The sequence below is a fragment of the Podarcis pityusensis genome (assembly GCF_964106645.2).
Source record: "Podarcis pityusensis genome assembly, chromosome: 1".
NCBI lineage: Eukaryota > Metazoa > Chordata > Lepidosauria > Squamata > Lacertidae > Podarcis > Podarcis pityusensis.
In genome coordinates this window covers 84,453,172-84,468,612 of record NC_138028.1, presented here as the reverse complement: position 1 = coordinate 84,468,612, position 15,441 = coordinate 84,453,172, and the positions used below count along the sequence as shown (strand labels likewise).

General features: G+C 47.0%; 1 protein-coding gene across 4 annotated transcripts in view; it reads left to right on the top strand.

Moving 5' to 3' along the window:
* Positions 1–14,626, top strand: part of CLCF1 (cardiotrophin like cytokine factor 1) — a 54,781-nt gene extending 40,155 nt beyond the window's left edge. For 2 of the 4 annotated variants that reach the window (XM_081000637.1, XM_081000635.1), the window contains exons 2-3: positions 7,168–7,337; positions 12,577–14,626. In XM_081000637.1, coding sequence (XP_080856763.1) covers positions 7,168–7,337; positions 12,577–13,059 — 653 coding nt within the window. In that variant the 3' untranslated portion in view covers positions 13,060–14,626. Of the gene's footprint in view, positions 1–7,142; positions 7,338–12,576 lie in introns of all 4 variants that reach the window. The other 2 variants (XR_013984671.1, XM_081000636.1) reach the window with 2 other exon arrangements.
* The last annotated feature ends 815 nt before the right edge of the window (positions 14,627–15,441 follow it).

The window sequence follows — 15,441 nt, the reverse complement described above, 5'->3', positions numbered from 1 at the left end:
CTAGCTTCACATTTGAAAAGGAAGACTTGCACACACAGGTGAATCAAATGCTGACTCAGCTCTTAACTACTGTCCTCCACCCCCCCTATGCTTCAGGCACCGTATCTGCCTTTCAATAGATTTTTAAAGCACAACGTGAATGTTCATGCATTTATCGTTGGCATTCGTTTTTTAAAAAGAAGCTTTTTAAAAGTGCAAAGCTACTCCCAGCTTAGGGAGCAAATTTTGCCTTGTGGGTGCCAGCCAGTCAGCTCCTGGCACAGCCAGCTGCTGATTCAAACCTACAGAACGGCCCACTCCTGCACTCTGCTGCCCCTTGAGAGGAAAGGTACATTTGGGCTGAATGCTGTGATGACACTTCCAGAGCTGACTGCTATTTGGTGTTTTTTTTTAAAGTACACCCCTATTGTGTTGGCTGCATACTGTAGTGTTGAATGTTTGGTGCTGATGACTAGAGGAGCAACCTCCTGTTTTTCACAGGCAGTTTGCTTCCCTGTGTCCCTCCCTTGTGGATCTTAAGGTACTCTGTAAAATATTGGATCTGCTTTTATGGAGTAAATGTATTCCCTCCTCCGCACTTTAGTCGAACATGACTTAAATACATCCAAAGTTCTGAGCTGTTCTTTTCCTATCAGATTCTAGCTCAAACTCATTTGGCATCTACAGTACTTGCCCAACTAATAAGGCCTTGGCTGTCCATTTAGAGTGCATTGAGCTCACAGAGGTGATGGTAGAGGCTCACCCGCAGGCCAGATGTGGCCCCTGGGGCTTCCCTGTCTGGTCCTCAGAGGCCTTGCCTCGCCCATCCTCAGCTGCAATTAGGCTTGGAAAAAGCCTCTTGTTGCAGCCAATAAAAGGCTACACACACACACTAGTCTAATTGCATTGTGGGGGACAATTTCAGAGGGAGGAGGGTTGCAGCTGGGGAGGGAGGTTTAACCCTTCCCCACGTGCTGCAACCTTCACACCAAAAAATAACCCCTCTCCGGTGCCATGTTTAGGCTTGAAAAAGCCTTCTATAATACAGAATACAGTATTTTTCTTGTGTCAGGTATAATATAGAGCATTTGCCTTCTCTCCAATCCAATATGAACCAAATCTAAAATCCATTCTTTAAGTTTAGGCGATAATATATTTCATCAGATGCATGAAGTGGAATGAAAAGTTGATGAGACGTCTAAAAACTTGGGTGAAGGTACAGTGGAGTTAAAAGCCAAGCGGAGGAATTAGAGCAGCAGAAATGTAAAGCGTATATATTCTGTTACCTGGGATGTGAACTATATTTCACAATTTAAACATAAAGGTGTATCTGCTGGAACACCAAAGCAAAAATAACAAATCCCCTGGTACGAACATACATTTCCTATGAATAGGCTTTATTCTGAGTTAGACCATTGCTCCATCTAGCCCAGCCTTGTCTATTCCGACTGCCAGCAGCCTTCTCAACCTTGCTCCCTGTGATTGTCTTCAGTAGGGATTCCAGGGACTGAGCTTGGAATGTTTTGTAAGCAAAGCATGGGCTTTACCAGCTGACCTAGGTGAGAGAGCCAGTGTGGTGTAGTGGTTAAGAGCGGTAGTCTCGTAATCTGGGAAACCGGGTTCGTGTCTCCGCTCCTCCACATGCAGCTGCTGGGTGACCTTGGGCCAGTCACACTTCTTTGAAGTCTCTCAGCCCCACACACCTCACAGAGTGTTTGTTGTGGGGGAGGAAGGGAAAGGAGAATGTTAGCCGCTTTGAGACTCCTGAAGGGGAGTGAAAGGCGGGATATCAAATCCAAACTCTTCTTCTTCTTCTTCTGATATGAGAAGGGAATGGAGTGGAGTGTGATTCAACCAGAGCAACCCAACCACCATTCCCCAAAAGTGGGCTATGTACCAAAATGTTGCATTGACACAGCTGCCACTCCCATCACTCCTCTCTTGTTTCTGGCTTGGAAAGTGTGTGTGTGTGTGTGTGTGTGTGTGTGTGTGTGTGTACACTGATGTTACTCGGAGGGGTGGGGTGAATTTGACCCTGAGGCCTCCAGTTGTTGATTTCTGTACTAGATTCCTGCTATAACAGCAAATGAAGCACAAAGTACCTTTGGTATTTTTATTTTAACAATGGGATGCAGTGTCAATTTGCTAATGAATTCTCTTCTGAAAAATAGCTTCTCCATTAATTTTTTAGGAATTCAAGAGTCGGAATCTGATGTGTATGTGAAATGCTTTAGTATGTGACCTCCCATTGCAGAAATACCATTTCACAATGTTCTACATTCATTTCGCTCATTAGATCACGCAGAGCATCTCACGTTCACTGCAGTTTCGTACTGACGCTAGTAATTCTTGTCAATAAACTGTGCCATGGGGATCCCATATAATCCTTAAATATTCTCCGATTTAAAGCCCATAATGGGCAATTGTGGCCATATGACCGCCAAATGGCCTGGAAAATGCTATAGTCAGAAACACAGAAAATCCGTGTAGTGATAAATAACAAGGTCGGAGTCAGTTATATGTGGTGGCAGTGATCAATTCTTAGAATGGGGTCATTAGAACTGGAGGACCTGTTGTAAAATCATTTGTCGAGGAGTGAAGACTATAGGTCACACTCTTAGGCTGTGTCCAGATGGCAGCTTTCACCACAGCTGATTTAATGCTGCAGAACACTAAACCAGAAGTGGGGGAAGCTATCTCAAGGAAGAAGTAGCACCTGTTCTGGGGATTTTATGCTGCACTTGGTCCGTGCCACCCATTCTGATTCTTCTAATCTTTGGTCTGTTATGGACTACTTAGCATAGTCCTCCTGTGGTTTGCAAGCACTAAGTGCTCTGGCCCAGCATGGCCAGCACTCCCCATATGAAGGTGCCCATAGATGTCAGGGAGAAATAACCTGGGGAAAACTAACTGTTTCTCATAGAATCTATGATTTTTAAGGAAAGGGCTTTTAACAGTGCTGTACCATTTTCATTATCTGTATTTTAATAGGTTTTTTAAATATTGTGTTAATTCTGTTAAAGTTTAATTACTTTTTAAGTTTCATCTTTTCTATGTTTTTAGCCTTTTACATTTTATTCCAATTTTCTTTGATTTTTGTAAGTCGCCTTGAGACTTATCTGGGGAAAAGGTGGGATATAAACAAATACAGTACTGCTAGTAGTAATACAAGCAATGAACCTTAACAGAGATGCTGTGGTTTATAGAGCACATGCGATTCTTGGCTGTGTACATAATGAGATATAAAGCAAGAAGTATGGTTTTCCCTTTGCTAGGAGATAACCGGTATTAGAATGCTATATCATGCTGCTATTATCCATTTCAAAACATTTCTATTACGCATTTCTCGTTTGGTAAAAAATTGAGAGGATTTCTGGAAGGAGCTTTGCTGAAAACTGCAGAGCAACTATCCAAAATGCTATGACGTCTCACCGTGGGAATTTAAGATGCACTTCTCTGTTTAGGTTATACAATGGGATATTAAAAAGTAATTTAGTCATCTGCATAGAGAACAACGTAAGGATAACTTTCTTTTTATAAAAAAAACTTATTTATTAACAGTTTCATTCTGATATATCAAAACATTGGGGGGGGGGTCTGACTTGCACTTGTAACATATAAACTGTTACAAGTGCAGATTGGATGTTTTTCAGAATTAAAATATTCAAAGCAGCTTTCAAGAGGACAAGATACTTAGCAGATTCCAGCTATTTCCACCACAGCTCTAAAGAGATGTTGTTTTCTTTCATTCGTTTGGGCATTAGGCTCGATGGGTCACCTTTTCCATTACTAGTGTTTTTCAGATTTTTAGGAACACTTAGTAATTGTATGGGGGTGCCGCTCCTTTTTTCCTGTTCCTTGCAATCGAAGTTCAGGCAGCTGCTTGTAAGTGTCTGGTCTGTTCCTTATCAATGCAAAGCTTTCAGAAAGAATTATTAAGAATTCTAAGTGGTTCTCTGACAATAGTCCCGTCGTTGGTTTTTTTAGCACATCCCATTATTTTCCCATCTGCGTATATATATTGGGGGAAGTATGCTAGATGTGATATCTGAAGGAAGAAGATTTTTGATGGTTGTGTAATTTTGCAGACAGCAGACATATATCAGGATAATTAAAGGCTAGAACTAGACATATTTAGACTAAACTTGGAAATAAACACAAATCCTTAACCATGAGGGTACTAGCCTCAGGGACTGACTACGTGAGATTGTAGTAGATTGTGTGTGAGTCAGTGGGAGAAGGTCTCAGGGCTCTCTCTCATGAATCTGCAGCAGTCCAACTAGTGCTTGGATTGCTCTGCCTTGTATGCAGAGGACCAGACAGGATTGGGATCACGGTTTAAACAGGGCTAGATGGACAACTATGATGCTTAGTTGAGATTTAGCCATTGCTAAGGGTTGGATTAGATGACTCTCGGGGTCCCTTTCAACTCTAAAACTCTATGGTTCTATAAACTCTTTGGATCCTGGATGAAAACAGCAGTGGAGTCCTCTACACTGTTTCCTTATCTCATATTATCTTGACAGGAACAATATGAAGTATAGACTGTATAGAGCACCCTAGCACAAACTATAGAATCATGCATTTTAAGGAAGTACAACCACTATTATGATTTTAAAAGTTATAACTACTATTGTGATTTAGAAATTAACAACAGCTCCATTTGCATGTTCCTGCGTAGTGGAGCAAGTGGGAAGGACAACCATTTTGAAGATACTGTATTATATATTGTACAGTCGTACTTTGGAAGCCGAACGCCCTGGAACTCGGACGGTTTGGCTCCCGAATGCCGCAAACCTGGAAGCGAGTGTTCCGGTTTGCGAACATTCTTTGGAACCGGAATGTCCGGCACGGCTTCTGATTGGCTGCAGGAGCTTCCTGCAGCCAATCGGAAGCTGTGCCTTGGTTTCTGAATGTTTTGGGAGTCAAACGGACTTCCGGAATGGATTCAATTCGTCTTCCGAGCTATGACTGTATTATATAATAAATTTATCTACTGTCCTTCATCCAAAGTTCACATATGTTTACAACATAAAAACACAAATGCATCACATTATTATTATTTTTTAAAAGCACGTTTAAAAGGCCATAGGTTGTTTAATAGCTTCCCCATGAAGACGCATTCACTAGAGCCCCCTGCTGGTTGGGAGCACCTGCCCTTAGGCTCTTGTTGTTGACCGTAAAGGAATCTGTAGGGAAGAAAAGGGTTGAATTGTGCAAAGTGCGTAGGAGAGGGAATGGGCGGGCCTCATCCCCAGTGGGAAGAACAGCGGAAGCACTGAAGCAGGATGGAATCGTCTGGGCTGGGGCTGGGCGTGGTGCAAGCAGGAAAATGCCGCGGGATAGTTTTTAATGAAGCGCAAGTGGCCAGGGCCGGGCTGCGTGTTTCATGGGTGAATCATCACAAGTGGGAGGCCTTGGCATGAGTTATGGGGTAGGCTTCCGTGGTGGCTATGCAGGCACAACCATGTTCCCAGCCTTGGCCTGCTGGAATCAGAAGACACACACAGAAGCTTCAGCATCTGACAGACTGGGGAAGTCAAACGAAGAAGCCACACTTAGTTCCCACAAAAGAAATGTGGAAATCCATGTTTTTTCTCCACGTCTGCAGTTTCTGAGTATATTCAGCCACATACATGTCCTCACCGCCATATATTTCTCCTCATCTATTGTAACCCAGCATCTCACTCTCAAAATGCTATGATATTCAGAATTACAAAATTCAAACAGCATTGTTTTGGCCTAAAAAAATTAAAAGTTAGGGAGAAAAACTCCAGCTTGGGTTGATATTCTGTTTATGTACTCAGTGCAGTCCCCTAACCTGTACACATAATGTGAAAACAGATACTGTATTTACTAAGCAGGTGCAGTTAGATATTACACATGTAGCAATGAACTTGATCGCCAACCTAAACTCTCCCACCAGCCTGCTCTACTTGCCCATAGCATGGATATGGCTCCTGATGCCCTCCAGATGTTGTTGGACCACAATTCCCATCATTCCCTGTTGGCCATGCTGGATGGGGCTGATGGGAGTTGTAGGCTAATGACACCTGGAAGGCAACAGGCTCTCCATCCCTGACCTAAAGCATTGGCCATGTCCTGCCACAAAAACAGTCTCTTGCCCCAAATCTAAATTTTCATGGTGTGGTTAGTAAAGATCCTTAGAATGACCCATTGCCATCCAGGGTCCTGCATTATGCATCTACAGCAGTGAATGCTGGTGGGGAGGGGCCTGTGGAAAAACAGGTACAGTCATACCTTGGAAGTTGAATGGAATCCGTTCTGGAAGTCCATTCACCTTCCAAAACATTCGGAAACCAAAGTGCAACTTCTGATTGGCTGCAGGAAGCTCCTGCAGCCAATCGGAAGCAGCAGAAGCCCTGTCAGACATTCGGCTTCTAAAAGCAGTTAGCAAACCAGAACAGTAACTTCCAGGTTTGCGGTGTTCGGGAGCCAAAACATTTGAGAACGAAGCTGTTCGAAAACCAAGGTACGACTGTATTATGTGTGGCCTATTTGCCTTGAACCAGGTTGATGACCCTTGTCTCCAGTTCCCATCGTTCCTTGGGGCCCAACCTAGATATAGCATCAGTTGTGTGAATGCAGTTAACATGCACACTTTCTGTAATGTAAATGCTAATAGAAGCCATTTGGGTGGTGGGGAGGGAGAGAAGTTAACCCTTTCTGCCCTGCCACGGTCATGATGAAAGTTTGTCTTATTTCTACTGGCATGATGAATGGGATCAGACTATGCATTGGAAAACAACAAAAGTTTCTGATGAGTTGGTAGTGGTTAGAGGGCAGTTGGAACCATCTTGTTTACATGAAGAGAACAAGGCTGCTGTGGCCCTGGGCAAAGGGTGTGGTGGTGGCAAAGTCCTTTTTGTAGTTTGCTCCTTCTCTTTGTCCCTGTTGTTATCCAAGGTGGGGCCAGCATCAAAACCCTGGACAACTCTCAGCCAAGTTCTTTGGAGGTCTGAACTGCCATCTTTGGACTATGCAATAAATGTTGGGGTATATATTTTTATATGAACTGGGCTATAGAAGCAGGCTGCGTTGAGCACTTTGTCCCTGTGTCTTCTCCTGGGAATGGTGGTGTGAGGTGGGAATGGGCGATGCAGGCTTTGCTCCCCCTGTCACAGTGCTCCCTTCGCCCACAGCTCCTTACAAGTGTGCTCCCTGCAGGAGATTCGTGGGGGATCCTTGCCTTCCTGTGTGCCACGCTCTGGAACCTGCCTGTAGTGCCTGCACTGAACAGCACGGACCAAGTGACTACCACCAGACAGTCTATCCAGCAGACGTACGACCTTACTCGCTACCTGGAACACCAGCTGCACTCGCTTGCGGCTACTTATGTGAGTGTAGAAGCTTGGAGAGGGTTGGGGACTACTGAGTTGAGCAACCTAGTAGGAAACAGCTCTCCCTTCCCTTGCGTGCCCTTTCTTCTTCCTCTTCCTCCTGCCCAGACTCTATTCCCTCTCTGTAAACTGTGCTTCACTGTCTCTTTCATCTCTGATGTCTCTGTCGCTAGGTGAGGTCAGGCTGCGTTTCTCTCTCTACCGAGTTGAGAATCCAGTGGATTGCAGGCACATGCATAACTTTAATCCCAAAAGCTCAGTGCAAAGAGGAGTGTATCAACAGGCGACAGCATCTGCCTCCGCTCAGTATGTGGGGAAGGGATTCATGCAGGCAGACATTCTAAGACTTTAAACTGCCTGCAACACCCTCTTAACAACACCATCTGCAAAACACGCCACCCCCACCCCGAAATTTCCTTCTGCATGGTGAATAGCTAAAATACGGCTCTTTCCCCAGCCATGGCCCTCACTTGGCAGAATATCTGACATGCTTCCCCCTCCCTGCCTTCAGGCACCGGTGGAGTCTCCCTGTTTACAATCTGTTGTGCATCTCTTGCTGGGGTGAGGTGAGGCCTTGTCTGTCAGAACTCGCCAGGGAAACGCCCGGCTGCGTGGAGAGCAGAGACTGGGGGCAGACCCTCATCTATCTGCATGGCATCCCTGCTCCCTGGCCTACCTGGCATTCCAAGCCCTACCCCTTGGCTGCGTTCCCTGGCACTGAGCATTCATCAAGAGCAGTCACAAGAGTGAAACCAAGGTATTGATTTGGTTTGGGTATGGGAAAGTGTAGAGGCTCATATTTTCCAGCATATCTGGGTTCAAGAAGCTTCCTTTTTTAAACACAAAATTGAGAAGCCTGGATCCCCATAGGTAAAATAAGAAGTGGACTCACACTGTGGTCTAAACCACAGAGCCTAGGGCTTGCCGATCAGAAGGTCGGCAGTTCAAATCCCTGCGACAGGGTGAGCTCCCGATGCTCGGTCCCAGCTCCTGCCAACCTAGCAGTTCGAAAGCACGTCAAAGTGCAAGTAGATAAATAGGTACCGCTCTGGTGGGAAGGTAGACGGTGTTTTCTGTGTGCTGCTCTGGTTCGCCAGAAGTGGCTTAGTCATGCTGGCCACATAACCTGGAAGCTGTATGCTGGCTCCCTCGGCCAATAAAGCGAGATGAGCGCCACAACCCCAGAGTCGGTCACGACTGGACCTAATGGTCAGGGGTCCCTTTACCTTTACCTTATGTCCATCTTATTTGTTGCCTTCCTGTGTGCCACAACATCAACTGGAACAACATTCTCTAACAGGGGCCCCCAGTTATAACACAAAATTCCCATAATGAGCCACTGTATTGAAAAGCATTAAAAATACTTACTGGTAATTAACTAAAGTTCCGCCCATCAAGCAGAAGCCTGCCCCTCTAACAAAAGCCTGCCCACAATAATGCCCTATTTTGGGGCTGTTTTTGTTTTTTTACCCGTGATCTCCCCCAAAAAGCTCAACAACTCCCCCCACCAAAAAAATCCTTGCTACGCCCAGGCCACTAGGTGGGGGCCTAAATGCACAATTAGCATGTTAAGGCTCATGGTTCATCTGGAGGAAGATAAACCATAAGCCTGGCATTGGACAACTTGCTAAACCAAACCATGACTTAGCTGGCGGCAGCAGGACCAGAGGAAGAGCAAAGGAGCCACAATCTCCTCTCCAAGAGCCAGCATGCTCACACGTATGTGCTAAGTCATGGTTTGGACCAGGTCAATGTTTCATCTGTCTTCACCTTCCTATGAGGACAGTAAGGGTGAATTCCTATAGAGGCAATAATCTAACCCTTCATGAGATATCACTGCAGATTTGTGATGCTTTGGAACATTTGTGGTTCCTTTGGATACAGCAGTCCTACCTCTTGAGGTTATGGTTTTTAGGAGCCCATCCCATTTCCATTTGACGGACAAAAAATGTGTCCCTTCATGCAGGCTTGAAAGGCCCATACTTTTCTTTTCACCGGGCTCATGTGCTCAAAGATCCAGAATGTGTAAAGAACACAAATCTCCTTGCAAACATTTTTTGGAGCAAGGCAGGGGTTGGAATTGTTGAGCCCTTTTGTTGAAATAAGAAGTTACTGTTAATAAGTTGCCTATCTTTGGAGGGAGCCAGAAGTTAACAGGGAGAGGCTATTCCGTAGAGATGCCGGGAGAGGAACTGGGGCAGTAATAAAAGGAATCTTCTCATGGCTTAAGGAGATTAAGACTAGGGAGGACTGCATCGGCTACCATTGGAGGTTATGCTATTTCCAGCAGAAATCAGGCCTTCTCCACTATCAGAGCTCCAGCTTAAAATTTAGCACTGCGTAGGCCTGATATAATAGCATATGCAACCATTGCATTTCATTATGATTCCCATATTCTCTGTACGTCCTGATGGTTGCCTCCTTACCTTCAGTGTTCCCGTAAGTAGGTTGGCATTCACTGGTGCAAAATGATTGGCAATCTGACTCAGCAGGACAGGAAATGCACACCCATGTGCCCGCATGTGCACTGCTGCATAGCCCCGGGGCTTCTGTATCAGTATAGAAAAAGGAAACCAGTCAATTGTGCTGTCTTGTTGGCTGCTTCTTGAGGGATGTTGTGAAATTTCTGCCAAGGGATTTCTACTGAAGCAAAGCTGCTCCCATATGTGGCGATGTAAGCTGTGGACAGAGGAGGCTATTCAAACAGCTGGGGGGAAATGAAATAAAACATCTTGACAGCTGAGGAACACTGGGGTCACAGCTGCATGGGTCTTATTTGGGGGATTGGATGTGCCGTTCAAGTGCATCAAATCTCCAAAGTAGGAAGGCCCAAGGTGTTTTCAACCTGCAGTGGTCCTTGCCTGCTTGTTTGCTGGGTCAATAGGGAGGATTGCAGGATTTGGCCATCATCTGCTGTGGTGGGCATGAGCACATGCAAGGGGGGGGGGGGGAGTGCCTGCCTTTCCTTTCTATGCTCCCAGCACTAAGTCCAGTGGCATCTCTAGCTGGGACCATGGACAACCACTGTCTAGACCAGACCTTACAACAAGGGTGGTGTGAATTTCAGCAGCTCTGTGCAAATATATGATTTGCAATTCCTGAGAATTTTCTGCTTTCTAATCTTTTAAAACAACAACAACAGAAAACCAATTTTCTAGCCCATACAGCTTCAAAGATAAGTTCGAATATATATATATCAACAACGCCTGATAAAATCTCAGAAAACTAAGAGATTCCCATAGTCACTTTTTGATCCTTCTCAAGAGTAGATGAAACAGAATAAATGGTAAAAAGCAAACAATCCCCCACCCCATAATTTCTACAGGAACCTGGCCTTTTCCTGGCATATTTTTTTAATAACCTTGAAACATAATTTTGGTACCTACCCATCTTAAAATTTAATACAGAGCAAAACTCTAGTGTCCAGAAGAGAGCATTCAGGCAGAATCCTTTTGAGCACTGCTGCTGTTGCTGCCCAAATTTCAGTTGCATTGTATTCCCTTCTCCTTGCTCCCACCCAACACTTTCAGCAAAGCTTACCTTGTGGCTCACTTTTAGCAGTTCTGTACTGATGCTCAGGGAAGCCTGAGAGCCAATGCACTCTCCTTCAAGAGACCGTTCCTTCCTTTGCCCATAGAAACAACTTGTTTGTAAGAAAAACTTGACTGCAACCTGAGCTTTGAAGTCTTGTCTTTTAAAATTTGTGTTTTTACTATTGGCGGGACTTCTCTCTCTCTCTCTACTCTCTCTCTCTCTCTATTATTGATGTGAGCTGCTTTCAGAGACCATCATTGTCTGAAAAGCAGGATAAGAACGTAATAAACAAATGAATGAAGGCTCAGAAGCAAAACAAACAAATAAACAAAAAAACGCACCCAAATTAAAAGAACCCAAAATATCATTTTGAAATCTTTTTGAGATTCACTGGTGGGATGGGGTGAGTGTGAGGATAGAATTCATTCCTTTTGACCACTTAAGGACAACAGCATGGCTACAGGCGGTGCACATGCTGGCCCAAGGTCCTTGGTTTGCCTGAGGGCCACTGTCTGTATTAAGCCCTACAAGAAAAGGCAAAATGGGAAAGGCAAGCCTGTGTGCTGAAGGCCCACACAAACCCTCTTTAGCTTCTTCAGTAACACGTCTCCCAATTAGCTTCCCATCTGACTGCCTCACGCCATCTTCTTTGCTTATTCTTATTTACTTATTGCATTTAAATTCTGCCTTTCCTCACAGGAGCACAAGGCATAGTTCACCACTTCCCTGTTTCATCCTCCCAACAACCCTGTGTGGTAGGTTCAGCTGAGAATGAGTGACTGGCCCCAAGGTCACCCAAGGAGCTTCCTGGCTGAGTCAGGATTTGAACCTTGGTCTCCCAGGTCCCAGCCCAGTGCTCTCATCACTACACCACACTGGCTGTCTAAAAGAAAAGAAAAAACCCACTTCCTTTCTTTGATCTTAAAGTCCAGGCCCTTTAAGTATTAGAGAAGTCACGCTTCAGCTTTCCTCCCCCCGCCCCCCCCTGCTGGTCTCATGGCGTTGGCCACGTCCCAGCCTGCTCTGTGAGTTGGTTTCTGCTGGCGTGTTGTTTGGGGAGAACCCGTCCCTACTTGCCCCCGGGCGACACAGAGGAAATTAATTTGTCTCCTGAGCTTGTCAGATTGTTCACACAGCCGCAGGCTTTGACACACCTCCCTTCCGCTCTGTGCTTCACCCCACCCGCTCACCCCGCTGCCTGGGCAATCCTGCTGCCCCTCAGGGCACCAATGCTGGCAGAGGGGGGTGGGGCGGGGAATCCCAGGAACGCAGCTTAGCAGGGCAAGCGGGTGTGAATAAATGTGTGTGTGTGTTTGCGTGTGTCTACCAGAATATTCAGGGCAAAGCAGGGATCTCTCACTAAGTGCCTATCTGACCGTGCTGCAGTTGCAATATGTCACCGGGTAAAAAGGAGATAATCAGCATGTCAGTGGATCCCATAATATTTGCATGCACCGGGCACACATACACAATGCAGCTGTTCAGACTAATAAAGGATGTCAGTGTGCGCTCATGCCTGGTGTTGTTGTGCATATCGCTAAGGAATTAAAATTGCTCGCTCTCATACTGCCATACCTCACCGCCTCACTGAGTGGGAGCAGGAGGAAGAGCTTGTGGAAAGGATGAGTGGAATGGTATGTGCAACTGCGCTACTCCCGTATAATAAGCATGTCTAACCACCCGCTTGTCTTTCCACCCTCAGCTCAGCTACCTGGGGCCACCTTTCAATGAGCCGGACTTTGATCCTCCCCGGCTAATCGGGGCAGAGGCTGTGCCCAGCGCCACCGTGGACTTTCAGGAATGGCACAGCCTGAATGACAATGCCCGGCTGGCAGCCAACTACCAGGCCTACAGCCACCTGCTGTGCTACCTGAGCACCATGGATGGGAAATCCCCAGTCGCCATGCCCACCCTGCGCCACAGCCTCGCACACTTCCGCGCCAGCCTGCAAGGGCTGCTGGGCTCCATCGCCGGCATCATGGCTTCCCTGGGCTACCAGCTTCCGCCCACACCGACGGATGGTACGCCTCCGCTCCGCAGCCAGTTCCTGCGCAAGATGGACGACTTTTGGCTGCTCAAGGAGCTGCAGACCTGGCTGTGGCGCTCGGCCAAGGACTTCAACAGGCTGCGCAAGAGGGTGCCCCCTTCTGCTGTTATGCTGCACCTCGAGAGCAGGGGCTTCTGAGCCCTGCCCTTCACCAGCCTCTCTGCCTTCGCCTCGCCCACGGATGTCATACCTGCCCCTCAAGGCCAAGGGCTTTCCAGAGCCCCCCCCCCGAACCCACAGCCTGCCTGCCCCTCTCCACCTCCAACCCACCTCCAACCTGACTCCTGCTGCCACACCTTCATGGTGCTGCACTGCTCTCTATTATGAAGCCGTGCCTCTAGGTGAGCAAACCCACACCTATCTGTTTCTTCCTTCCCTTCCTTCCTCCGCCTTCTCAGTGGCCTGCCTTTCTCTTGTTCTTCCCAGAGGGGGCCATTAATTTTCCAGGATCAGATGAAAAGCCCTGCTCCCTCCCACCCCAGTGATGAGCAATAAAGCCCTGGCTGCAGGGCAGTGAACATCTGGCAGCCTCCACCTCTGGCACTCTGCTCTCCTTAAATGGAGCTCCCCCAGAGCCTGGGTTCCTGCTTGTGCTCTCTCTCTCTCTTTCTCATAGAGGATTGTGCCAATTAGGTGCTTACGAAGGGGGTTTACTTCCCACAAACCTGCCTCTGATCAAACCCGCTAGCTCAAGATGATGCCCAGCTCTGGCCTTCCTTTCGGGCTATGAACTCTGCAGCAGGGGTGGGGAACCTTCCTGAAGCTGGGGGTCACATCCTCACCTGGTTAATTCTTCCAGGCGCCAAAAGCAAATCAGACAGAGCCAGAGCTTGCAGCAGGTGGAGATACCTTATGCCGTCTTTCACCCCCCCCCACATGTGCACAGACATGCATGCAGAGAACTTCCCTCTCTGCAGTCTCATCTCTATCCACCAGCTGCTCAGGAGATTGGGTGGCAGATGAGTGGTGGGCTGCAAAGGGGGCTGCCCCACACTCTTTCTCAGACACATGCATGCACATTGCGCTGCAAACATGCACAACCTCCCCTCCCTGCAGTCTCCTCCTGACTGAGGAACAGATGAGCAACAAGAAAGAGAGCAGTGTCCCAGGCCTGCTCCCTTGATTCCTGATCAGCTAGGCAGCAGGTGGGGCTGGAAAATTGCAGGCTGGCAGTTCCCTACCCCTGCTCTAGAGGCAACCTCACCCCGCAAGGGCAAAATGGGACTCTGAATAGGCGTTGCAATGAGGCATGAAGCATAAGGGATATGATTTAATGCAGGCACTGGCGAGCTTTCAGCCTTTTTCTCTCTCTTTTGCAGTGGTCAACTCAAGAGGCTCCCCTATCATTCATCAAAGCCAAAAGCTGCAGCAGAGTTGCCCACGGCAGGGACATCTTCTTAGCCAGCCCCAGCAGTGGTCTCCGCCTGCCTGTACCTCTCCCTCCCCACTGTGGCAGGCGGGCCTAGTGAGGCTGTGCAGTTTACTGTCACCAGCAAAGGACAAGGGGAGGAGTTTCCCATAGGTGGCCCAGTCCATAGGTCTCTCTCTCTCTCTCCCCTCCCCTCTCCTTCTGCCCCCTCTCCCCACTGTCAGGTTGTGTTATTCTCAGTTTGTCTGTATTAATATTTATTTATTTTCAGATGTTATTTATTAGATTGTATTTATTGCAGAATTTCTATTCTTGTATTAACAAATAAAAGGCTTTCTCCAGGAGCTATGCTGGCCTTATTTGTTTCTCTGCCGAGCATTCTCTGGGCAGATCTTCTTTTATACGCAGTAAACAAACTTTGTGTGTGCATTCAAATACCTTCATTCAACTGGGTTTTGTACCCAGTGCCCCCAGTTGTAGGACTACAATTCCCATCATTCATTGGGCTTGTGATCTGGGGACTAATAGGAGCTGGAGTCCAACAACCTCCAGAGTGCCACAGGTTCCCCACCCCTGCAACAAGAAGGCCGGGGTCATGAAACACACACACATCTCCTTTAAGCCAAACAAATCCTGGGTTACTCACTTTGCCCCCAAAAGCGATGATGTAGATGGGAGAAGCTCAACTTACAGGATTATTGCATTGGCCCCAGAACCTATCCATCTCCTTCCCTTCCCATTTTATGTCCTAAAATAAATGAAAAGGAGAACATGGGCTCCAGCACAAAGTCAGTGGAAGCTGTAGCCTGGATTTGTGAGTACATTGTGGTGGTGTTCTTTTTAAAAAAAACCTGTGGGCTCCACACCCCAAAATGGCTGCCATGGGATAGTGACTAATGACAAAACTCTCTTTTTGTGAATCCCTTCCCCCTGTACAGACATTCCGCACACCACCCACTCATTTATAAGCATTCACCAAATTCATCCCAACACACACATTCCTCCTTTTGCCTACATCCCAGGCCCCATCTGCTGTCTTTTTACTCCCCTGAGGCTCCACCCACCCTTCATCCATCGCTCTGGCTTACCCCTTTATTGCCTTCCCATGGCTTCTTTTTTCACCCCCAACATCCCCACCTCTTTTCTGTCTC